Source organism: Saimiri boliviensis, chromosome X (assembly GCF_048565385.1).
Source record: "Saimiri boliviensis isolate mSaiBol1 chromosome X, mSaiBol1.pri, whole genome shotgun sequence".
Lineage (NCBI taxonomy): Eukaryota > Metazoa > Chordata > Mammalia > Primates > Cebidae > Saimiri > Saimiri boliviensis.
Window position 1 is genome coordinate 33,137,173 of NC_133470.1, and position 26,496 is coordinate 33,163,668.

Sequence of the window (26,496 nt, forward strand, 5' to 3'; positions counted from 1 at the left end):
GTATATTCAACAGGGGTAGAGACAGAGCTTTGGCGAAGGCCCACTGAAGTCTTTAGACAACTCATTAAGGCCCCTGAAGCTGGGATGGCCCTTCAGAGTTGTCCCGGGTCGGCAGAAAGAGATTAGGCCTTCACAGTACTCTGTTGGTCAGTCATTGAAAGTGGGCCACATGTGGAAGGATGTTTGACCTTGAGTGAAGCTTTTATTTTATTTTTTCAAGTAAGGCGGTGCATAAAGAGGGCTGACCTGATGGTTATCTTCCAGCATTATTTCCAGTAGCTATAGGAGTAGTTCCTCATTCCTGAAAATATATATCATTAGTGCATTGTAGTGTCTTCCATGGTTGTATTTGATGAAAGTTGAATCTGAAAAAGAAAGAAGAAAATAGAGTCCAATGTACTTCTGACACTAAGAAGCTCTCAGCAAAGTGATACCGATAACTGTGAGGGGGAAGTAATCAGAAAGATAAGTTTACTGCATAGGAATGAAAGCCTCGTTCTATCTTGACTTCAAAGTTATCTTTTTATGTCATTAAGTTTCAGAAAAAAATGGAAAATATAGAATAAGTCAGCCTAGGTATAAAAACACAAAACCTTAAGGAGAAACAAACAACAAATCTAAGCAAAAATCACTATGTTTGCAGGTGTGAGAGAAATAATGTGCTAATAACTGAATGCAATAAAACATGATTGCTTAATTCTTTCTTTTGTAACTATAAAATGACCTATCTGATATAGATAAATATGATGATGCAAAAAGCTATTATTACTATTCATTGTTACAGGATTAGTGTGTAACCAACTGGAGACACAGAATAATGGCCTGTTGCTTATTTGCAGTGGTGAAATATGCAACTAAATTTTCATTTATGTTAGCTAGAAGCCGTTTCGTTTGGCACGACACTACTATATAGGTAAACATGAGTAGGCCTCAGTGGTGATTATGTATTTTATTAATAGTAATCCTTAATTTTATTTTGATTGCAACAACATAACACGGTTCAAAAAATATGATTTAGATATGGCTGTAAAGACACATGTTCACAACCTAAAGCAACTAATTTGTAATGTAGTACTAGCAAAACTAACTTGTAAGTATAAGAATTAATATATCATTTGGCATACATTACACATCATTTTCATAATAATTTGCTCCAGTTGTTCTTTTTTTTTTTTTTTTTGAGACGGAGTTTCGCTCTTGTTACCCAGGCTGGAGTGCAATGGCGCGATCTCGGCTCACCGCAACCTCCGCCTCCTGGGTTCAGGCAATTCTCCTGCCTCAGCCTCCTGAGTAGCTGGGATTACAGGCACGCGCCACCACGCCCAGCTAATTTTTTGCACCTTTAGTAGAGACGGGGTTTCACCATGTTGACCAGGATGGTCTCGATCTCTTGACCTCGTGATCCACCCGCCTCGGCCTCCCAAAGTGCTGGGATTACAGGCTTGAGCCACCGCGCCCGGCCCAGTTGTTCTTTAATAACCTACATAGATCTCATGTCTGTGGCTTGACTTTTCTGAGCTCTGTATGAGGATGTCACTAATCAGCTTAGTGTTTTTCAGTTTGTGAATATCAGAGTTAAACTACAACTTTAAAAAACATGTTTTACAAACAACAAACAGGTAACTGTAAACTTGTAAAGATACTTCTGTGGGTCCCTTTCTGTGTCTAGAGTTAGGAAGCTAAGTAATTAATTTGGGATTTGGTGGTCCAAAAATATGTGAAGACTGTACCCCAAACCATGCAGATGTGAGCTCTTTAACTGATGATTTTGCTCTTTGATTCCCATTTATGGTCCCTAAAGCCAAGATTCAAACTACTACTGGGTAGCACATATCTCAGAACAAATGTCATCTCCAGTGATGACCCACTACAGTAGATTCATGCTGTTTTAGTTTCTGTGTGTTTAACTTAAAATTTTCAGTTGGAAGAGGATTCTCTGAATATCTTTCCAAATAAAAATGTAAACCCATAAATATTTTTTAAAAGCTTTTATTTTATGGTTAACTAGGACAGTTGATTTTTTTAAAGCCTTAGTATAGGACTTCATAATTATCTCTTGTGAACTTCTACTTATAAGCAACAAATACACTTTCATCTCCAAGGAAAAGGTTTTTAGAATTTCTTACAGTCATCAATGACATTTTATTTGTGAACCTGAAGGACATAAAAAGAGGGGGTACAACTCAGTAATTGAATAATCTTCCCTTTGCCCACAGGATTGATGGAAGGGCAACAGAGAAAAGCTATAACAAGAATCATTTATTGAATTATGAGTCATTTAAACATATGAACAAAACCAGGCTAGAAGACTTTATTATTTTGATCATGGCCTGGTGGCCTAAAACTGTCTCCAAACATACAACAAGAATATTTTCTTTTTCTTTTTTCTTTTTATAAATTGAGACAGGGTCTAATCCTGTTGCCCAGGCTAGAGTTCAGTTGACGTGAACATGGCTCACTGTAGCTTCAACCTCCTGGACCCAGCAATCCTCCCACCTCAGCCTCCTATGTAGTTGGGACAACAGTTGTATACCAGCATGCCTGGCTAAGTTTTTTAATTTTTTAACATATGGAATCTGACCATGTTACTCAGGATGCTCTTGAACTCCTGGGCTCAAGTTATCCATCTGCCTTGCCCTCCCAAATTGCTGAGATTATAGGCATGAGCCACTGTGCCTGGCCAGCAAAGATATTTGCACACAGTATGTATTTTGTGCACTTACAGTGGCAAGTCTTTGGATTTTATATAACACTACATGGACTCAATTCACTGTAGTCAGCAAGGTGCTTTAAATCTTTTTACTCCACACTAAGAACTAAGTACAAAGGACCGATGGGTTTCCAGTCACATGAGTAGTCTTCGCTTCTATTTTGAACATTGATGCTATAGTAGTGTGAAATTTTCTTATTATCCATGACCCTTAGTAACCTGGTAGCTCCAGCAATAAGTAAGAATGATCAATTTTGATTTTGTCAAAATTCACCTCGTATTTTGTTTAACAGCACCCAAAACTACTTTCTTACTTGCTGAAAAATTACTGTGTTCATTAAATTTAACACAACTGTAAACTTCATACTTGTTTATGTATAGCCAACAATTCATTTCTAAAAATTTGCAATTTGGAACTTGCTATGCTAGAATAGGATCTGTTATGACACTGGCATAAGAAATCTTTGTTCAAACAATTGCAAACAAGCTTTTAGTTAGCTTTGATAAAGGATCCCCAAACCAATAGAATTGGCTTGAGAAATATGAAGTTTTGTGTTTTTTAACACTAAATATATACTATTGATATATTTAGTATATAGGCTTATTATTTAGTATTAGGTTTATTTTGTCTTTATAAAACAATTTTTTAGGTATTACTTTCTAGAATATAAAGAAATAATTTTCTTTACAATGAGAGCTCTTTAATATTTATTATTTTTATTCTGGAATATAAGCCATGGTATATTTGAATATTCTAAATAAGCCATCTTTGATTTTTGACATTTAATTAATCCATAACTATTTTTAGGACTTCGAACAGGAATGTTATAGCAATTGAGGATAACTTTATACAAAGTGTAGTTTCAGTGTGAGTTTATATATCTTAGGAATATGTAATATTTTCTGAAATAAATGCAGCTTTTTAAAAATGGAAGGCCACCATCAGCATGTAATTTTTTTTATATTTCCATGTTACATAAATAAAAGACTCTGATTACTTACCTGGTACCACTGTGGTACCTCAGTCAGATTATTCCATCCACAGAGCATCCATTTCTTCATCCATGGTAATGCAATATAAATACTTCCTCTATCACCTGTTGTGCCATCAATGAGTAATAGCACGGTGAAACCCCTAACGTAGAACATGCAGAAGGCAGTAAATAAATTTTCTTATTATTTTACATAATTTGACACACATCACTTCAACTACCGATATTATCTTTCTTTAACTGTGCAATCTTGGGTAATTTACTTAACCTCCCTGAATGTCAGATTTTTTTGTTTGTGAAATACAGATAATATTTAGTCTTTCAGGGTGCCTAAATAAATACAGTATTTTATATAGGCACTATTATTTTCTTTGTTGTACCAAGAAGGAAACCAAGTCATGGAGAGCTTGATGTTTCAGTCTTATGGTTTGTCAATGGCGGACCTGGAATTGGAGCCTGGGAAGTTTGACTCCAAAGTATTTGCTCTGCATCATCCATCACATTTTCTCTTTATTAATTATTTTTCTTTTTTACTTTTATTTTAGATTCAGGGAGTATATGTGCAAGTTTGTTACATGAGTAAATTACATGTGGCTGAGGCTTGGTGTACAAATGACTTTGTCACCAAGGTATTTAGCATAGTACCTGATAAGTAGCTTTCCAACCAATGCCCTTCTCCCTCCTTTCCCCCTCATGACATCCCCAGTGTCTGTTGCTCCCATCTTTCTGCCCATGTCTATTCAATGTTTAGCTCCCCTGTATAAGTGAGAACATGTGATGTTTGGTTTTTTGTTCCTGTGTTAGTTTGCTCAGGATAATGTCCTCCAGCTGCATCTATGTTGCTGCAAATGACACAATTTCATTCATTTTTATGGCTGCATAGTGTTCTGTGGTGTGTGTGTGTGTGTGTGTGTGTGCGCGCGTGTCAGTGTGTGTGTGTACACTGTTGCTGGTCGTCTTGGTTGATTTCATGCCTTTGTTATTGTGAATAGCCATGTGATAAACAATATGAGTGCATATGTCTTTTTGGTGGAACGATTTATTTCCCTTTGGATATGTGCCACATAGTGGGATTGCTGGGTCAAATGATAGTTCATAGTTCTTTAAGAAGTATCCAAACTGCTTTCCACAGAGGCTGAACTAATTTACATTCCCACCAGCAATGTGTAAGTGTTCTTTTTTCTTCACAACCTCGCCAGCATCTATTATTTTCTGACTTTTTAATAATAACCATTCAGAATGGTGTGAGATGGTTATCTCATAGAGCTTTTGATTTACATTTCTCCAATATTTAGTTCTGATCAGTATTTTTCATATATTTGTTGATTACATGTTTGTCTTCTTTTAAGAAGCGTCTGTTCATGTATTTAGCTACATTTTAATGGGGTCGTTTGCTTTTTGCTTATTGATTTAACTTACTTATAGATATTAGACCTTTCTTGAGTGCATACTTTTCAAATATTTTCTCCCATTCTGTAAGTTTGTCTGTTTAATCTGTTGTCTGTTTCTCTTACTATGTAGAAGCTTTTTAGTTTAATTAGGTCCTCCTTGTCTGTTTTTGATTTTGTTGCAGTTGCTTTTGGGATATTCAACAAGACATCTTTGCCAAAGTCTGTGTCCAGAATGGTATGTCTTAGATTTTCTTCTAGGATTTTTTTATATTTTAGGGTCTTACATTTAAATCTTTAATCATAATCTTGAGTTCCATTCTGTGTATGGTGAAAGGAAGAAGTACAGTTTCAGTCTTTGGCATATGGCTAGACAATGATCCCAGTACTATTTATTGAGTAGGGAGTCCTTTCCTTATTGCTTGTTATTGTTGACTTTATCAAAAATCAGATGGCTGTAGCTGTTCGGCTTTATTTCTGGTTTCTATAAAGTGTTGGATTGGTCAACGTGTCTATCTCTGTACAAGTACCTTCCTATTTTGGTTACTTTAGCCTTGTGGTATAGTTTCGTGTTAGGTAGTGTGATGCCTTTGGCTTTGTGTTTCTTTTAGTTTTTTTTTTTTTTACTTTTTAATTTTTGTGGATATATAGTAATTGTATATATTTATGGGGTACATGAAATAGTTTGATAAGGGCATGCAGTGTGAAATACATCATGGAGAATGGGCTATCCATTCCCTCAAGTGTCTATTATTTGTGTTACAAACAATCCAAATACAACCTTTTAGTTATTTTAAAATGTACAATGAAGTTGTTATTGTCTATAGTCATCCTGTTGTGCTATCAAATAGAGGTCTTATTCATTTCTTCTATTGCATTGTACCCATTAACCGTTCCTACCTCTCACCAATCCCCCACTACCCTTCCCAGTCTCTGGTAACCATCCTTCTACTCTCTGACACCATAAATTCAATTGTTTTGATTTTTAGATCCAGAAATAAGTGAGAAAATGCAATGTTTGTCTTTCTGTGCCTGGTTCATTTCATTTAACATAACAATTTCCAATTGTATCTATGTTATTATGAATGATTGGCTCTCTTTTTTTATGGCTAAGTAGTACTCCATTGTGTAAATATACACATTTTCTTTATTCATCTGTTGATGTATACTTAAGTTGCTTCCAAATCTTAAATATTGTGAACACTGCTGCAACAAACATGGAAGTATAGGTATCTCTTAGATATCTTGATTTTCTTTATTTTGGATGTATACTCAGTGGTGGGATTACTGAATCAAATGATATATATTTTTTTAGTTTTTTAAGGAACCTCAAAACTGTTCTTCACAATTTTTTTGCTAATTTACATTCCCAACAACATTGTATGAGGGTTCCCCTTTATCCACATCCTTGCCAGCATTTGTTATCGCCTGCCTTTTGGATATAAGCCATTTCACCTGGGGTGAGATGATATCTCATTGTAGTTTTGATTTGCATTTACCTGTCTATCATTGATGGGCATTTGGGTTGATTCTGTGGAAATCTAGTATTTCTTTTATTTTTTTTTTTGAGAGTTTCCAGTCGGCACTCAGGAACAGGTTGTTCCGTTTCCAAGTGGTTGTGTGGGTTTGTGTGTGTTTCTTGATCCTGTGTCCTAGTCTGACTGCGCTGTGGTCTGATAGACTGTTATGCTTTCTGTTCTTTTGCATTTGCTGAGGAGTGATTTGCTTCCAATGATATGGTCAATTTTAGAGTATGTGCAATTTGGTGCTGAGAAAAATGTATATTCTGTGGATTTTGGGTGGAGAGTTCTGTATATGTGTATTAGGTCCACTTGGTTCAGCTCTGCATTCAAGTCCTGGATATCCTTGTTAATTTTCTGTCTCATTGATCTAATATTGACAGTGGAGTGTTGAAGTCTCCCACTATTATTGTGTGGGAGTCTAAATCTCTTTTTAGGTCATTAAGAACTTGCTTTATGTATCTGGGTGCTCCTGTGTTGGGGGCATATGTATTTAGGATACTTAGCTTTTCCTGTTGGATTGATCCTTTTACCATTATGTAGTGTCCTTCTTTGTCTCTTTTGATCTTTGTTGAAGTCCATTTTATCAGAGACTAGGATTACAACCCCTGCTTTTTTTTTTGTTCTCCATTTGCTTGGTAAATCTTCTTCTATCCCTTTGATTCTATGTGTGTCTTTGTATGTGAGATGGGTTTCCTGAATACAGGACATGGATGAGTTCTGACTTTTTATCCAGTTTGCCAGTCTGTGTCTTTTGATTGGAGTGTTTAGGCCATTTATATTCAACGTTAATATTGTTATGTGTGGATTTGATTGATGATCAATAATTTTGTATGATTGTCAAAATCTCTTGGTAGATCTCTTAAGAACTTATTTTATAAATCTGGGTGTTCCAATATATCTAGGTGTGTATATATTTAGTATAGTAAGTCTTCTTGTTGGATAGAGCCTTTTGTCATTATGTAATGTCCTTCTTTGTCCTTTTTGGTCATTGTTGGTTTAAAATTGTTTTATGTAAGAATTGCAATGCCAATTCCTTTTCTGTTTTCAGTTTGCAATATGGATCTTTCTCCATCCCATTATTTTAAAACTATGGGTTTTGTTACTTGTGACATGGGTCTTTTGAAGATAGCAGACAGTTGGTTTGTGCTTATTTATTCGACTTGCCACTCTACGCTTTTTAAGTTGGATATTTAACCAATTTACATTGCATCAATACTAATATGTGAGGATTTGATATTGTTATTTTGCTGTTAGGTGGCTGTTATGTAGACTCGATTGTATAGTTGATTTATAGTGTCAATGGAGTATGTTTTTAAGTGTGTTTTTGTGGTGGCAGGTATTGTTCTTTTATTTCCATGTTTAGTACTTTTTTAGGACCTTTTTAAAGGCAGATCTAGTGGCAGCAAATTTGCTTAGCATTTACTTGTCTGAAAAGGATTTCATTTCTTCTTCGCATATGAAGTTTACTTTGGTGAGATATGAAATTCTTGATTGGAATTATTTTCTTTAAGAATGTTAAAAATAGGCCTCTTATTTTTTCTGGTTTGTAAGGTTTCTGTGGAAACTTTTATGATTAGCTTTACGGGGTTCCCTTTGTAAGTGACCTTCCCTTTCTTCTAGCTGCCTTGAATATTTTTTCTCTTACATTGACCTTGGAGAATCTGATGACTATGTGTTTTAAGAATGGTCATCTTGCATAATATCTCACAGGGGTCCTCTACATTTCTTGAATTTGCATCCCAATCTCTAATGAGACTGGGAAAATTTCTATAGACTGTCTCTCCAAATATGTTTTCAAAGTTACTTGCTTTCTCACCTTCTCTTTCAGGAATGCCAGTGACTTGTAGGTGTGGTGTCTTTACTTAATCCCATATATTTCGGAGATTTTCTTCATTTTCTAAATTTTTTAAAAATTTTTTTCTGTCTGATTTAATTGGAATGAGTGATCTTCCAGGTCTGATGTTCTTTCCTCAGCTTGATCTATGCTGTTGTTAATGCTTCCCGTTGTATTTTCATTTCCATAAGCTCAGTCGGGTTTTCTTAAATTAGTTATACCATCTTTCAATTATTGGATCAGTTTATTGTTTTCCTTGGATTGGGTTTCAGCCTTCTCTTATATCTTGATGAACTTTCTTGCCATTCAGATTTTGAATTCTATGTCTGACGTTTCAGCCATTTTAATCTGATTAAAAACCATTTCTGCGAAGATAGTGTGATTTTATTTGGAGGTAAAAAGACATTGTGACTTTTAGACTTGCCAGAGTTCTGTGCTGGCTCTTTCTATCTGTGAGGGCTGATACTCCTTTATCATTTGAAGTTGCTGTCATTTGGATGGGCTTTATATTTTTATGATCATTATTGCCCTTGATTGTGACTGTGGTGCAAGTTGTGTATAATTGAATGACTTAGTTTCTGGATGCTTTCAGAGGGTGAATGCTCAATTCCCCATTGCTGGGCTGTGTGCTGTATCCATGAGTAGCCGGTACTGGGTACATGGCTTCGTCCACTGTTCTCTTGAGGTTAAGCCCCAGCTGGGATAGAGGAGCCAAGACACTGCCAGATTATTGGCAGCAGCACTCCATAGGGGATGGTGGGGCCATGGTGAGCATAAATGCTCCAGTAGGGGTGGTGGCAGCACTATGGGTGGGGAGTGCTCTGATGGGGGACTTGGGGCTCCCACAGATGGAAGACTCTCCAGCAGGGGTGCCATGGATGGGATGCACTTGGGCTGGGTTGATGGTGGCACCCACTGGTGGGACACACTGTGACAGGGATGGTAGGGATGCCACAGGTGGGATGCACTCCAACAAGGGTGACACTAGAAGAAAGTGCTTGGGGGGAAGGCCATGAGCTTGAAGTGCTCCAGTCAGCATAGTTGGGCACTATTTGTAGGAGGTGCTCTGACAGAGGCATTGTGGGTGGGAAGCCTTCTGGCAGGGGATTCCATGGGCAGAAAGTGCTTCTGTGTGACAGTGGTGGTGTCGCAGCTGATTGTGACCCATAGGGACAGTAGTGAGGTTGCAGGCAAATGCCTTCTGGTGGGAGGATGTCAGCAAAAGTGCTCCAGTGGGGTGACAGGAGGAGGATAAGGTTAAAGTGCTATGGTGGTGGATGCTGGGAAAAAAATCTTTTGGTGGGGTAGCTAAGGCTGTACTGCATGTAGGCATGGCCTGGCAGGAACTCTGGGAGGGGCTGGAGTTCAGTGGGGCATGCAGATCAGTTTCACCCTGGTCCTATGGAAAAGTCAGCCCTGCTCTCTCCAGGTCTAGCAGCTTACACATGTCACACCCGCCCCTTTCTTCAGGAGCTGTGCAGGGCCTGGAATGCATCCTGGCACTCAGCAATTCCATGCGTGGTTTCCAGCTTCCTCCTCCTTCAGTCCCAACATCTGGGCCCTCTCTTCAACCTGTCTCAGTGCATTCTTTCAGACAGTCTGCTTGAAGCATGCCAGATTCCTCAATATTCTGATCTGTCTTGGTGAGAGAAGTTCTTTCTGGCTGTGTCAGAGGTTCTTCCTGGACTGTTAGTCATCTTGTCCAAGTTTTGACACTGAAAGAAACTTACTGACCATAGTACCACTGAAACAGTGGAGATATTATCTAATGTAAATTTCGCATTTTTCTGTGTTTTTCTTTCTCCTCACTGTTCCCTTCTTAATTTGATTTGCAGAAGTCTAAAATGCCAGATGATTTTATATATATATATATATATATATATATATATATATATATACACATACATATATCTCTTTCTTGACAACTCCCAAACATGATACAGGCATATGAGGGATTTGAAACTTATTTTGTCCCTTATCTATCATAGCTTATTCCAATGAAAAAACTAGGTAGAGTGCTATCAATATCTTGGTTGAAACTGAGTTTGGATCTTTTTGGCTTTTTGCCATCACCAGTGTTGACTGCCGTACTTGTAGAAGCAAAACCAATCAGGTGTCATTGGTCTTTGAAAATAAGCATTGGTTGCTATAAAGTGGTTCATGCTCTTTTAGGTGATGGGTGTGATTTTTAAAAGCAAGACATTGAGGCATTGTGGAAATACTATATTTGGTATTCTTGGATGCTCTCATGGTCCTTTGGACATTTTTCTTTTCTTTTACGATCTCAGCTTTCCCAGGTAGCCTATGCTCTGATGCTTCATGATGGCATTACTCTAGAGGGTTTGTGAGCACTAGACCTTTTCTTACTGACTCTTGATAGCAACATCAAGATAAGTATTAATTCTATCCTCAAGCTGTGGTCACATGATTGTCTAGAAGTGAATTCATTTGTGTCAATAGATCTACAAGTGATGTCACATACAGCATTTTCTGCCTTTATATAAGATGATCTGTCCTCTGATTGCTAGCCCAGCCTTGGCCTCCAGACCAACACCTGGCAAACAACTGCAGGTGTCCAGTCAACACTGACTAGAACAAACAATGCATTTCAAAAATAAAATTGCTTCTGATATATTTTTAAATTACTTAATATTGTAATAATCAGAGTACAATAAAATATGAAAACAAGGTGGATTTATATGCTTGAAGAAAAGTGAATTTGAAACTGCCTATACTCTGTCACAACAAAGAAAAGACATTCCTGCAACTTAATTGTTTGCCATGAAATCTATGTTTAATTGCCCCAACACTCACTTGTAATTTTTGATTATATATTAGATAAATAGTTCTCCTTGGAAGTGAAGGCTGTAGATACTCTATTGAATATAAATTTGGGTTTCCTTAGGAAGACAGTTCAAGTCGCTGATGAATCCACCCATTACATTCTAGAGAAAGTCTTTATCTTTGAATTTTGAGCCACTAAGATAGCATTTTTATTAAGAAAATTAAACTTCTCTCTTTCTGTGTGTGTGTGTGTGTGTGTGTGTGTGTGTGTGTGTGTGTGTGTGTTTCTGTCTGTCTGTCTGTCCTGCTTGGCCAATCAAAAGAATTTGTATGTGTTGTGGAAAGATGTATACAGTCAAATGAAAATGTGATTTGGCAGGTTGTTGGTTTTTCTCATGTAAGACATAGGAATCTCAGATACAGAAGTTACATAAGAATCACAGATACAAGGGTTAATTGTAAAGTATTTCATTTTATTGTTTTTTTAATAGAAACTTTTCAAATTTAAAATACCCTTTAATGATGCTTTTCGAAATTTCAAGATTTAAACATAACCTATTGAATTTACTAATTTAGATGACTTTTCAGAAATTCTGAAACTTTCGAAGAATTGGCTCTTGAATATTTTTAAAACATATCAGTCTTTCAAAAAGATTTGGAAATACTGATAAACCTATGACTCTGACCACTCTTTGCACTCTTGGGAAAAGTGATTTCTCTTTTGTTATTGCATAGATAAGGACTGATTCTTTTATTTTGATTAAATGTAATTAATTACGTTTTTCTTAGGCGAATCAGAAAGAAGCAAGTGGTTTTAATAACTATCTGAACCATCACTGCTTTAATATTTTGCCCCATCCTGTTTTCCATCAGCTATGTAATTTTGTTTTCCCACGTTGCTCTTTTGGTCCCCTAATGAAGGGGAAATTAAAAAAAAAAAAAGTTGGTTAAAAGTAAGCTTAAAATGAAGGGTGGAAAAAAGAAAGGGACAGAAGGAAGGGAAAAACTAGTGCAAGATTTTTTAGGCCATTATAGTCTTGCTTCAGTTATTTCACAGATTTTGTAGAGTAGTATGATATTAGAGAAACAAAATATTATTCAAATTTATTTGATTGTATGTAATACAATGTTCACAGAGAAGATACTTATACCAAAACTTCTTGAGTGAACTAATTTGCTTTCATGGTTCACAAATTGATGAAATCCGAGCCATGCAGAGATTTTCCTTAACAGTACATCTCCTTAGCATTTGGAGGCAATGAAGGGTGGAGTCAAGGGATAATGCAAGATGGGTATAAGGGGACCAATTGCAAAGACAGAAAATACTTTGCCAGACTTTCCCATTACTATGGAAACTGGCTTTTGACAATTTCCTGAGGGATGAGAGTTTAGGTGATTAATGTGCAGTATCTGAGCTCTATCTGTTTAGGTCAAATTAAATGTTATGTAAGGAGAAGTGGACTCCAAAACATTTATGAAAATGTATAGTATAAAAAAAATCAATGCATGGTTTCAAAATGCTTTTTGCACCAAAATAAACACATATTAACTTGATATAACATGTCTAAACAGGACCTAGTTTGAGACTCTAAGTAGGATAAGACATCGTTTGAAAAGAGACCCTATGAAAGCAATATGAATTCTGCTAATATTGAAGTAATGGTAAACACCAAATTTACAGTGAAGCTTCAGTGGAAAAAATGATGAAATCATTAATCCTTTACGGAAAGTTTAAGGGAACAATGCCCCAAATAAATCAGCAGTTTACAAATGGGTAACTCGTTTTAAGAATGTACAAGCTGGCCGGGCGCGGTGGCTCAAGCCTGTAATCACAGCTCTTTGGGAGGCCGAGGCGGGTGGATCACGAGGTCAAGAGATCGAGACCAGCCTGGTCAACATGGTGAAACCCCGTCTCTACTAAAAATACAAAAAATTAGCTGAGCATGGTGGCGTGTGCCTGTAATCCCAGCTACTCAGGAGGCTGAGGCAGGAGAATTGCCAGAACCCAGGAGGCGGAGGTTGCGGTGAGCCGAGATCGTGCCATTGCACTCCACCCTGGGTTAACAAGAGCGAAACTCCGTCTCAAAAAAAAAAAAAAAAAAGAATGTACAAGCTTATGTTGAAAGTGAAGTTCATCGTGGCAGGCATATCAATTTGAGAGTAAAAATTCATCTTGTTTGAACCCTAATTGAATAGGACCTACAGTTACTGGCAAAAACAAGGCAACACTATAGATACCTTAATTTGTTTAGCTTATAGAATCGTGAATGAAAAGTTGAGCAAACTTTGTACTCGATGGGTGCCAAAACTGTTGCACCCATATCAGCCATCATTTGAAAAGAGACCCTATGAAAGCCAGTTTCCATTGTAACAGGTAAAACATGGCTTTACTGGCAAAATCTTGAATACAAAGTTAATTAAAGCAAGGGGTGGAAGAGGTCCAGTTAAAGCAAAGGATGAGAACAAAGGTCATGGCAACAGTTTTTTGGGATACTCAAGGTATTTAGCTTGTTGATTTTCTGGAAGTCCAAAGAACAATAACATTTGCTTATTAAGAGTGAGTTTTAAGTAAGTTATCCAGAGCTTTAGCAAAAAAATGCCCAGGTAAGCTTATCTAGAAAGTTCATCTGCAGCATGACAATGCTCCTGCACATTCCTCTCATCAGACAAGGGCAATTTTGTAAGACTTTCAATGGGAAATCATTAGGCATCTACCATACAGTCTAGATTTCGGTATTTCTGACTTCTGACTTGTTTTCCCCTTCATCTTAAAAAAATCTTTAAAGGGTATCATTTTTATTCAGTTAATAATGTAAGAAAGACCGTTGATATGGTTAAATTCTAAGGACTCTCAGATTTTTTAGGGACTAAATGGCTGATACGAACACTTACAAAAGTGCCTTGAACTTTATAGAGCTTATGATGAGAAATAAAGATTATATAATTTTTATTCTTTTAATTCCAATTTTCCATAAACTTTTTGAAGTTCCCTCATATGTGAGTGATTTATATATTTTTTCAATCAAAATTCTTTTTATTCTGTCGTACGTTTTGTGATATTTAAATACAATTTAATTTATAATTTCTCATATTATATGCCAGGGAAATATATATGCCTTTGCCACTTATTAACTGTGTGATCTAGGCAGTTAGACAACCTTCCCTAAGGCCAGCTTTAAAATGAGCGCAATGAGTAATTAATTCATATACTTCTTGCAGGGGTTAACTAAGATGATGAACAGGAAGCATTTAGCATATACCTAGCACACAATGAGCATTCAGTTGAGGCGGGGGTAGCAGGGGACAGCAGGGGGTGGGAAGGGTGGGGAGGGATATTGTGGGGAGAAATGCAGGATGTAGTATGCACCTATGCAACAACCCTGCATGACCTGCACATGTACCCCAGAACCTAAAGTAAATTTAAAAAATATATATATATATATTCAAAGGAAAACTCATTAATATAAAATTATGTTTTTCATAATTAAAACTTGAGGCTTTTGTATGATAACATAAAATTAGAGGGAAAAAAACCTTGATTAAACCAGATGTGTATACTAGAAAATGTTTGTTTTACTGACTGTGAAAAATTCATTTTGAAAAATCAGCCACTTAGTGTTTAGCGAAGAAATAAGTCTACTTTTCAAAAGTAAAACTTGTGGTTTTAAAAACATAATGGATTTAGTTGCTATTTCTAATAGATTATTTTCCCTTATAGTCTATTGAGAAAAACTGAAAATCTCCATTAATTCAATGATGCTGTTATCTTCATGTGGGGAGTTGCTTTTAGATACTAATATTATTTCTGTTATATTTATAGTTTTACTAAAGCTGTCTAAGAATTTTCCTGTTACTTTGACCAACTCTACTACCAACAAACCAAGTTTTATATTTTTTTTTTGTTTTCTTTTGGAGCAATAGACCTTACCCTGAAGAGTGGCATATAGAGAACAAAAAAATGGCATGCACATATGTTGTGAAAAAAGTTATCATGTTTCGGAAAACATATTATTCTCATACTCATTATTTTTTCCATTTCATTTGAAGATTTACTGCTGATGATCAGGTTGCTAAGTATAATGTTCCTCAGTATAATACATGACAAGAATTTGTCTCTTCCACAGTAGCCAATTAACAATAAAAAATACAAGTAAAATGAAAAGAAGTAATTGTTTAGAAACAAAATTAAATTGACATTGTCCAAAAAAGGGTTTTTCACTAGAAAAAAGTCTGGGCACATTAATGGCATACTTCTAAGATATGTTATTTAAAAATATTCCTTCATTTAAAACATGAACTACTGAGTAGATGCCTAAGTGCTTCTGTAGTTCTCTTCACCATTTTTTTTCATTACTTATTTATTTTTAATTTTTTGGTTATACTTTGCGTTCTGGGGTACATGTGCAGATCGTGCAGGATTGTTACATAGGTATACACATGCCATGGTGGTTTGCTGCATCCATCCCCCCCATCATCTATATTAGGTATTTCTCCTAATGTTATTCCTCCCCTATTCCCCACCCCCTGCCATCCCTCCCCTAGTTCTCTCACCCCACAGCAGGCCCCGGTGTGTGTTGTTCCCCTACCTATGTCCATGTATTCTCATTGCTCAACAGCCGCTTATGAGTGAGAACGTGCGATTCTGCGCCAATTTTTATTTTTTGAGATAGTTAACCATTTCTCATTCTGTTCTGTAATACACAGTCTTATAATACTCACATAGGGCTTTTAAATTGTTTTACAAATGAATGCCCAATTTCTATTTGTTAAGGGATAATAAAACATAATAAACATTAAATGAGTGAGTTAGGGGAACGAAAAATACGCTGAGTCTATAATGGACTGAAATGAGTGAGAATGGAAAATATGTACTTTTAATTTGTGAGAGTACAGATGGTCCCGGAGTCATAATGTTTCCACTTATGATTTTTCAACTTTATGATGGTGCAAAAGCAATGCACATTTAGGACAATCCTTGACTTATGATGGGGTTTTAGCTGTATAAACCCATTGTGTATTTATAAAATATGATAAGTTCGAAGTGCATTGTTAACTTAAGATATTTTCAGTTTACGATCAGTTTACAGGGACATAAGCCTCATTGGAAATTGTGGGGCATCTATATTTGATAGTATTTGAAATACCGATTAGATTTCCTTATTATTTAAGCCAAGCATATTGTGTGACATATGTAGGTTTATCCAAATATTGTCTTTATCTGACTGAATTGTTTTCTTAATTTCCTACTCAAATTGTTCATTGCTAGTATATAAAAATGTGACTGATTTTGCATGTTAATTTTGTTCATGAACATTTGCTAAATGCTCTAACAAATTTTTATGTTGAATCCTTAAGGTTTTCTGTATATAGTATGTCATATAAAAAGAAAAAAATATGTTTTTCTTTCTAATTTGGCTGTCTCTATTACTTTTCTTTCGTAACTCCTTTGCCTAGAACACCCAGTACTATATTGGATAGAGGTGGAAAAAAAAGCAGGCATCCTTGTCCTGTTTCTGATCTTATAGGAAGAGCTTTCTGTCTTACTCCTTGCATATGATGTTATGTATGAGTTTACTGTACATGGCCATTATCATGTTTTGGATGTTTCCTTCTATTCCTAGTTTATTGAATTCTGTCAAGTCCTTCCTTCCTTCCTTCCCTGTTTGTTCCCTCCCTCCCTCCCTCCCTTCCTTCCTTCCACAGGGACTCACTGTCCTCAGGCTGGATTGCAGTGGCACCATGGCGACTCACTCTAACCGCCACCTCCCAGGCTCAAGTGATTCTCATGAGTAGCTGGGACTATAGGTGGCCCCACCCTAGGCTAGTTTTTTTTTTTACTTTTTATAGGAACAGGGATTTCACCATGTTGCTCAGACTGGTCTTGAACTCCTGGGTTTAAGCTCTCCACCCACCTTGTCCTCCCAAAATGCTGGGACTATAGGCATGAACTACCACACCTGCCCTGAATTTTGTCAAAAGTTTTCTATGCATGAAGTGAGATCCGTGTGTGTGTGTGTGTGTGTGTGTGTGTGTGTGTTCCTATATTCTATTACTGTGGTATGTTAAATTGATTTATTTTTGTATGTTGAATGACCGTTCATTCATTTATTCTGGAAAGGAATTTCATTTGATCATGGTGTATAATCCTTTTAATATGTTGCTGAATTCAGTATGCCTGTGTTTTGTTGAGGATTTCTGCATGAATGTTCATAAGAGGTACTGGACTTTAGTTTTCTAGTTTTCTTTCCTTCTAGTGTCTTTGTCTGGTTTTGGTATCAGGGCAATGCTAGCCTTCTAGAATGAGTTAGTAAGCATTTTTTCCTCTTCAAAGTTTTGGAGGTGTTTGATAAAGACTGATGTTAATCCCTCTTTAAACGTTTGGTAGAATTCAACAGTAAATACATCTGGTCCTGGGCTTTACGTTTTTGGAAAGTTTTTATTACTGATTTAATATCCTCACAGTTTTGTATCTGTACAGATCTTCTATTTCTTCAAGACACAGTTTTAGTAGATTGTGTGTTTCTAAGATGTTTTCTATTTAATCTAAAGGTATCCAATTTTTTTGGTGTGCAATTCATAATCTCTTATAATCATTATTTTGATAAAATTCATAGCATAAAACATATATATCTTAATTCGTGTCACTAGTCATGCATGCAAAGAGGGAAATCAAATCTCTGTTGTTCTGCATTTATGAATAATATTTCAGCAGCATCTTTGTATATAACTTTTCACTGACTGTGCTAGTTTACCTGTGGGGATAATATTTAATACACAAGTTATTTAAAGGTTAAAAAAAAAAAGTGATACGTGAAAGGGGATATGCACTTTCAAGTTTGTGGATGTTGCAAAATAACTCTCCAAAAACCTGTTTTTACTCTCACTGCCAGTGGTTGAGATCAAGGCTGTCACTCAGCATTTTTTAAATATTGTACTTTAGATTCTGGGGTACATGTGTAGATCATGCAGGATTGTCGCATAGGTACATACTCAACATTTTTATCTAATGTGAATGTTACCAAAGGTGCTAAGAATTACCCATATGAAAGAATTTGTTTTTTATTTTTGGAGGGATGTATAGATAATTTGAATCTATATTCTTTTTTTTTTTTTTTTGAGACAGAGTTTCGCTCTTGTTACCCAGGCTGGAGTGCAATGGCACGATCTCGGCTCACCACAACCTCCGCCTCCTGGGTTCACGCAATTCTCCTGCCTCAGCCTCCTGAGTAGCTGGGATTACAGGCACGCGCCACCATGCCCAGCTAATTTTTTGTATTTTTAGTAGAGACGGGGTTTCACCATGTTGACCAGGATGGTCTCAATCTCTCGTCCTTGTGATCCACCCGCCTCGGCCTCCCAAAGTGCTGGGATTACAGGCTTGAGCCACCGTGCCTGGTTATATTCTTATATTTTTAGTAAATTTTAGTATGTGTTATTTTAGCTTTAAATATTAAACTACAACTTTTTCTCTCTACCTTTAATGCTTCCTAAAAATTTAAGTAGTATGACAATCTTGTGTTATTTACAGATTTTCTTAGGACAGTGTCAGGTATGTTTTGAGTCATTTCATTAATTTATGTTGCACATTCCATCCAGATTTTAGAACTAAGCCTAGAATAATATTAGTATGTGTGTGTGTGTACATAAACATAAAAAATAAATATACAAATATGTATCTACATACCTGTTAGAAAGAATTGTTTCTCAGATTTATGTGAAAGTTGAACAACCAGATTAATGTCCAGAAGTAATTGAGAAGAAACAATAATACACCATGTTTAAAATCATTAAATTAAATATAGAATGTTGATCTTGAATCTAGTACATGACTACCCAAGGATAATAGCAGGCAGTATAATCTAATGTCATGCTTTACAAAGAAGTCTAGAATGTTGAGGGAGTTCGAGGAGAAATCGTCTATAGGCAGCAATACAGAGAAAGAATACTTCCCAGAGTTCCATGACTGTGGGACAACAAGAGGACTGTAGTGAGAACTCTTCTGTGGCTTCTTTGGATATAATCTCTTATAGTATATTCTTAATCTGATTTAGTTTGCTTTGCTACTGTAGAGAAATTATTTAAAATCGTGGATATGTACAGTAAATTACTCACATTTAGTTTAATAATGGGGCCTAATTAAACTCCAGAGCTTCTGTACAGCAAAAGAAACAATCATTAGAGTGAATCAGCAACCAACATAATGGGAAAACATTTTTGCAATCTACCCATCTGACAAAGGGCTAATATCCAGAATCTACAAAGAACTAAAACAAATTTACAAGAAAAAAAAAAAAAAACTCATCCAAAAGTGGGAGAAGGATATGAACAGACACTTTTCAAAAGAAGTCATATATGAGGCCAACAAACATATGAAAAAATGCTCATCATCACTGATTATTAGAGAAAAATGCAAATCAAAACCACGTTGAGATACCACCTCATACCAGTTAGAATGGTGATCATTAAAAAATCTGGAGACAACAGATGCTGGAGAGGATGTGGAGAAATACGAACACTTTCACACTGCTGGTGGGAGTGTAAATTAGTTCAACCATTGTGGAAGACAGTGTGGCGCTTCCTCAAGGACTTAGAAATTGAAATTCCATTTGACCCAGCAATCCCATTACTGGGTATATACCCAAAGGATTATAAATCATTCCATTATAAAGACACACGCACACATATGTTCATTATGGCACTGTTTACAATAGCAAAGACCTGGAACCAACCCAAATGCCCATCGACAATAGACTGGACAAGGAATGTGGCACATATACAGCATGATATACTATGCAGCCATAAAAAACGATGAGGAGTTCATGTCCTTTGTAGGGACATGGATGAATCTGGAAACAATCATTCTCAGCAAACTGACACAAGAACAGAAAATCAAACACCACATATTCTCACTTGTAGGCAGGTGTTGAACGATGAGAACACATGGACACAGGGAGGGGAGCATCACACACTGGGGTCTGTTGGGTGGGGCCAAGGGATGGATAGTGGGGTAGGGGGTGGAGAGGTTAGGGAGGGATAACATGGGGAGAAATGCCAGATGTAGGTGACAGGGGCATGGAGGCAGCAAACCACATTGCCATGTGTATACCTATGCAACAATCCTGCCTGATCTGCACACGTATCCCAGAACCTAAAGTACAATTAAAAAATAGAAATAGCAGTTATATTCCATGTTAACATAAAAATGATCCAGTAATGGAAAAATGAAGCTGATGGTGAATATAGGATGTCACATTGTCTTGTCAAGTCTCTATCCTTTGTCTTTTAAAGTGGGGGGAAAAAAACCCCAGCAAATGTTCTATTGATGATGAGTAAATGCTGTCTTAGAAGTATTCAAAGCCCATAAAAGACATGATCTGTGCCTGGAGGAATTTATGGCCTGTTGCTGTGGCTTTCTGTCACTGCATTGGACAGTAAGGACATATATGTACCTGAGGACAATGCATTTTTAAAAAGAAGTGGATTTCAAACATTTTTCTTTAAGATCTAGAATAAAAAAATACTGATTTTACATTGTGACTCAAGAAACACAAACATATACATATTCTCTATTATATGCGCAGCTAGAAATAGAACTGAAACAAAAATTGTATGAAAGAATACTTTCTTCACTACATGGAATGTGTTTTTGGTTTAATGTCTATGCTGCCAATATACTAGAAGCAAGTGACTATTTCAATTTCAATCAATTGAAACCGAATAATATTACATTAGCTATATGAAGCTAGTGACTCCCATACTGGGTAACACAAATATATAAAATACCTATCATTGCAGAAGGTTTGATTGGACAGTTGTAGCTCTATTCTATTCTATTGTAAAATAATTACATGAATCACAGTTGAGTTGAAAACTGAGGTTTCAACATTGAAAGAGAGTCCGCTTGGGAAATGTATGTTTAATTATCTTCACACAATGAATTACTGAGATTGTTTCAGGCCAGTGGATTAACTATAATAAAAATATTTGTGTGGGTACAACATGCAGGTGCTGAAAATGGTTTGTCTATAACAACACTATACAATACAAATAAAACATAACCATTTATGTAATTTTAAATATTGTAATCATATAAAAAAGAAATGAATTTACAAATAGTTTTGTATATCCAAATGTATAATTTCAAAGCGTGATTAATATGAAATGATATGAAAAAAGAAACATGAAATGAATTTAAAAATAGTTCTGTATATCCAAATGTATAATTTTAAAACATAATTAATATAAAATTAGTAGTACATTTTGCATTCTTTTTTACACAGTCTGTGGAATATAGTGTATATTTCACACAGCACATCTTAATTAGGATTACCAATATTTTAATTGCTCAGTAGTCACATGTGACTAATCGCTATCATATTGGATAGGACACATCTAAAGTTACAACTTTCAGGACTTTTGATCACCTATCTAACTGCCTGTAAAAATATGAAACACATGAAACATCTGTATTGCTCGTCAACACATGAAGCACCTGTATTTCTCACCTCCCCCCAAAAACAAGTTAAAATATGATTTGTTTTCCAAAGTAGCCATTTTTTTCTTTTAGATATCTGTCTTCTTCAAGAGTGGTATGACCAATAGTATCTTACTCTTTAGGACCATCTCTAACCAGGAATAATAAGAACATTAAATAAAGATGTCATTTGTTGAGTAATGGCTCTGTGCTTTTGGCTAATTGCTTTACATATGTGTTTCATTTCAAGTGGGTTTAACATGCACACATTAGTATATCTTATTTCAAGATGATTTTACTTCAAGCTCTCTAAGGAGACCACACTCCAAAACAAAATAGAATTTATTTAAAAAAAAATCAGGAAGTGTTCACTACTCTCACGTGAAAACTGAGAAAATATTGATGTTTAAGTTCTACTTGTCTTTACAATTAATGAGTCTACTTGTCTGTACAATTAATATAGTATGGATACTACCATATTTCAACTACACAGTAGTAGGCATTGCTGTAAGCTATTTGATTATGATGCATGGCTAGAAACACATAGTCTTATGTGCAAAATTTTCAAGCTGGTATTTAGAGATCAGGACTAATTTCTGAATCAATTCCCTAAGAATATAAACTTTAATTTAAAAATTAATATCAACTTGTATAGGTCAATTTTAGTATAACAGAAATTCCAGGCAGAGAATAACTGTTTTTGACACTAATAAGTGTTGGTTTTTTTGTTTTGTTTTGTTTTTGAGATGGAGCCTTGCTCTGACACCCAGGCTGGAGTTCAATGTTGTGATCTCAGCTCATTGCAACCTCTGCCAGCCAGGTTCAGGTGATTCTCCTGCCTGAGCCTCCCAAGTAGCTGGGATTACGGATGTGCGCTACCACTCCTGGCTACTTTTTTTATTTTTAGTAGAGATGGGGTTTCACCATGTTGGCTGGGCTGGTCTCGAATTTCTGACCTCAAGCAATCTGCCTGCCTTAACTTCCCAAAGTGCTGGGATTACAGGCATCAGCCACCACGCTGGCCTCACTAATAACTTTTGTAACGAACTGTTTAACGTTTTATATATTAAATATTTTCAAGAAAGTTCATGCTTGGGATAGTGGGATGTTATATAAAATAAAATAAATATTATTTTTAATGGGGTAATAAATAGAGCATTAAAATGACTTAGGAAGAAAATAAGAACAGTTGTCCAAGGCCAATAAGTATTCTCACAGTTGATGTATTTATATTATTTTCCACTTTTTAAAATTATCTCAGAAAAGCTGTTGAAAAATTACCATTTTAATGGAGATTTTGACATTTCCTTAAATCCTTCCCTTGAGCTTTTCCTTAAAATATTCTGTATCAGGTTTAATTCTAATACTGATATCTAGAATTAATTTTTGCTTTATGTTTATATGTTTTAAACTAGAGTAACTTTAATATCTGAAGCTTACCTTTTGTTTTATAAAACTAATTCCTAATGAATCTGGCATCTTGTATTTATGTGTTGTAGGTACAATTACATTTTCTTTTATAAGAAGAAAATGTGATGATTGTGATGACGATGCAGATCCAGATGAAACACCCTCCTTTTCTGATTCAATAACAGAAAAATCTAGCACTTCTGAGTCTGGAGACCCAGGTAAATTTATTATGACAGAGTTTCATTATCAATTTGGATAAATCCAAAGCATCATTCACTTTTGCATGAAATAGGTTACATGCCTAATATATATCCAAATTTGTGTTGTATATGCCTGTCAGAATTTTATTATTTCAGTATTAACTCTGTGTAGCATACATTCTGGAGTTCCACTGCTGTTAATGTCAATAGTCAAAATACTTCAGCTAGAAGGGTGCACACTCTTTCATAATTTACATATTTTTCTGTCATTAGACAAAAGCATACAGAAAATTTCTTTCTTCTTTTTTTTTTGAGACGGTGTTTCGCTCTTGTTACCCAGGCTGGAGTGCAATGGTGCGGTCTCGGCTCACCGCAACCTCCGCCTCCTGGGTTCAGGCAATTCTCCTGCCTCCGCCTCCTGACTAGCTGGGATTACAGGCACGCGCCACCATGCCCAGCTAATTTTTTGTATTTTTAGTAGAGACGGAGTTTCACCATGTTGACCAGGATGGTCTCGATCTCTTGACCTTGTGATCCACCTGCCTCGGCCTCCCAAAGTGCTGGGATTACAGGCTTGAGCCACCGTGCCCGACCCTTTTAATTTTTTTTTTTAATTTATTTTTTTTTTAGAAAATTTCTAATAAAATGTCAATGAGCATATTGTTTTATGAATGTAATGTGTGTTGCTTACTCTAAGAGATGCTAGCAATCTTCTTCATATGCCAAAGAAACTAAACAGTGTTGTTTTTTCCCCTGTATTATAAAGCTTTATTTGAATGTTGTTAAACATCATGTCTTTTTAGTACAAGTTCCAAGGAAAATAAGGTGACAGGGAGTTGGAATACTTGGGGCAGGTTTCCTGGAAATGGGTGAATGAGTTTTTCTTTTATGGGTGAGTAGCAGGGACATAAGGCCTTCGTAAAGAAACATGGTTCAACAGGGGCAAACTTGGGGAGACATTTTAAATCTTATACAAAATAATAAATGTTTATTGAATAAAGTTGTATTAGATAGCATTCTTCACAGAAACAGAAATGATGGGTGTGTGTGTGTGTGTGTGTATTGAGAGAGAGAAAGATTTTAAGGAATTGACACCATTGCAGGAGCTGGTAAATCAGAAATCTGTAAGGCAAGCCAGCAGACTAAAAATTCAATGTCAGTGTTGCAGCCTTGAGTCCAAATTCCTAGGATAGGACAGGCTGGCTGGAAACTCAGGCACCATTTCTACGTTGCAGTCTTGAGGAGTAATTGCTGTCTTTGCAGGAACATCAGTGGTTGCACCTAAGCCCTTCAGCTCATTGGAGGAGGCCTACTCTGTGGAGGATAATCTGCTTTACTCAAATTATACTAACATAAATGTCAATCACATTTCTAATATAGCTTCACTAGAACATCTAGACTGGTGTTTGTTCATACAGCAGGGCACTATAGCCCAGCAAAGTTGACACATGAAATTAAGCATCACAGAATCCATGGATTAAAGAGTGGTATTTAGGCAATATTCAAAATGAATTGGAAAGAGAAGAGAAGTTGGGTCAGTTTGACTACTGCAACAGCAAACTGAGTTTAAAGTGAAGACAGCCAGGTCTTTTATGGTGGTGATAGAAATACAGAAATACCACTAAAGATGAGAAATATTTTAGAGACTAGCATTGGATGACTGTCCTTTTAGAAGATAAAGAGAAAGGGTATTGATTCCATAAAATATTAATAGTTTGTTTGTATTTTGGTCAATAGAAAAAAGTAAGACAGAAATTCAGAAGGAAAGAAAAAAGTTTGGGAGATTTTAACGCTTAGCAAAGTTTTGTACTTCCTGATGTTGATGTGACATCAAGACATTTACATACCAATATCCAGTTGCCAATTGAATCTATGTACCTGAGACTAGGAGAAAAACGATGTTAATGTGAGTCATAATGGTTTAGGGTCTCTTTCAGTGAAATCATGCAGGTGAGGCAAAGGAATAGATAATTACTGTAGATGTGTTATGCTAAAATTTAAATCCTCATTAATATATAGGGCAGAAGAACCGTGAAGGAAGACCTTCATGAGGATTAAAGTGTTTAGAAGACTTTGAAAAAAATCACAATAGTATCATTTTATGTTAATAGGCTAAAAAACACTGATATCTAATAAACATACTAACCTACATATTATAGCAGGTTGAAAGATAGATTAAAAGCTAGGAGAAGTATATCTGACAATATTAAAGGTATCCCTAATTCTTCAAACAGCTCCTTTCATACCCTTACTCTCTGACAGAATTAATAACATGGATCCATTTTTAAGGACTGCTCTGAAGTATATTTATTTTCAGTTAGTGAAATATTCTAGCCTTTCTCTCATCAAAGAAATGAAAACACCTCAATCATAATGTTTTAACCTTCTGAATAGGGAAATATGAAAAATAACGGTAACACTCATTTTTAATGAGAATCAGATAAAAAGAGGCAATCTCATGCATTACAACAGAAATTTAAATTGATAAACACTTTTTGAAGAGAACATTTAGAGAATGTTTAAACTTTTAAGAATTTTTTATGTCTTTCAATTCAATGATTCAGTCTAAGGAATTTGTTAGAATAATCAAAGATATACAAAAAATATGATATGTAAGGATGTTTCTATTGAATACTTGAAACTAAAATTTTAATAGTGTATGTTTTCTGAATAATATAAATCTGTATATTTATATGTATATATGAATGTATCAATTGTGATATTGTATATAGTCCAATATATTTATGTACATATGTCTGTATATCTGTGTCTTTCTTGATATTTTATGCCTGTAATGTTCTACAAATATATTAAGTAGCTGTCATTTGGTCATGAAATTATGAAGGACTTTCATCTTCATACTATTTAGGAATTTCAAAAATCACTATAGTGAATGGTGTTGATTTTATAATTAGAAAAATATTTTAATTTGTGTAAGGTTCAGAGTTAAAAAACAAATAATCATTATTATTTTGTTGTTGTTTTCATCAATAAAACATTCACCAATCCCATTCTAATCAATAAATTCATACTCTTTGTACATGTTTAGCACTGTAGGAACTAAATCAGTTAAATTACAACACTGGCACGTGTGATAGTCACAGTAATTATAAATGAAAAGTGTTACTGTCCCTGTTATGGTTAATTTCGCATGTGAACTTAGCTGGGCCACAGGGCCCAG

General features: G+C 35.6%; 1 protein-coding gene across 1 annotated transcript in view; it reads left to right on the forward strand.

Annotated features, from left to right (window-relative positions):
* Positions 1 to 26,496, forward strand: part of CFAP47 (cilia and flagella associated protein 47) — a 440,981-nt gene that overhangs the window by 319,563 nt on the left and 94,922 nt on the right. Inside the window, exon 50 of the mRNA XM_003924170.4 lies at positions 23,205 to 23,333. Coding sequence (XP_003924219.4) covers positions 23,205 to 23,333 — 129 coding nt within the window. The remainder of the gene's footprint in view (positions 1 to 23,204; positions 23,334 to 26,496) is intronic.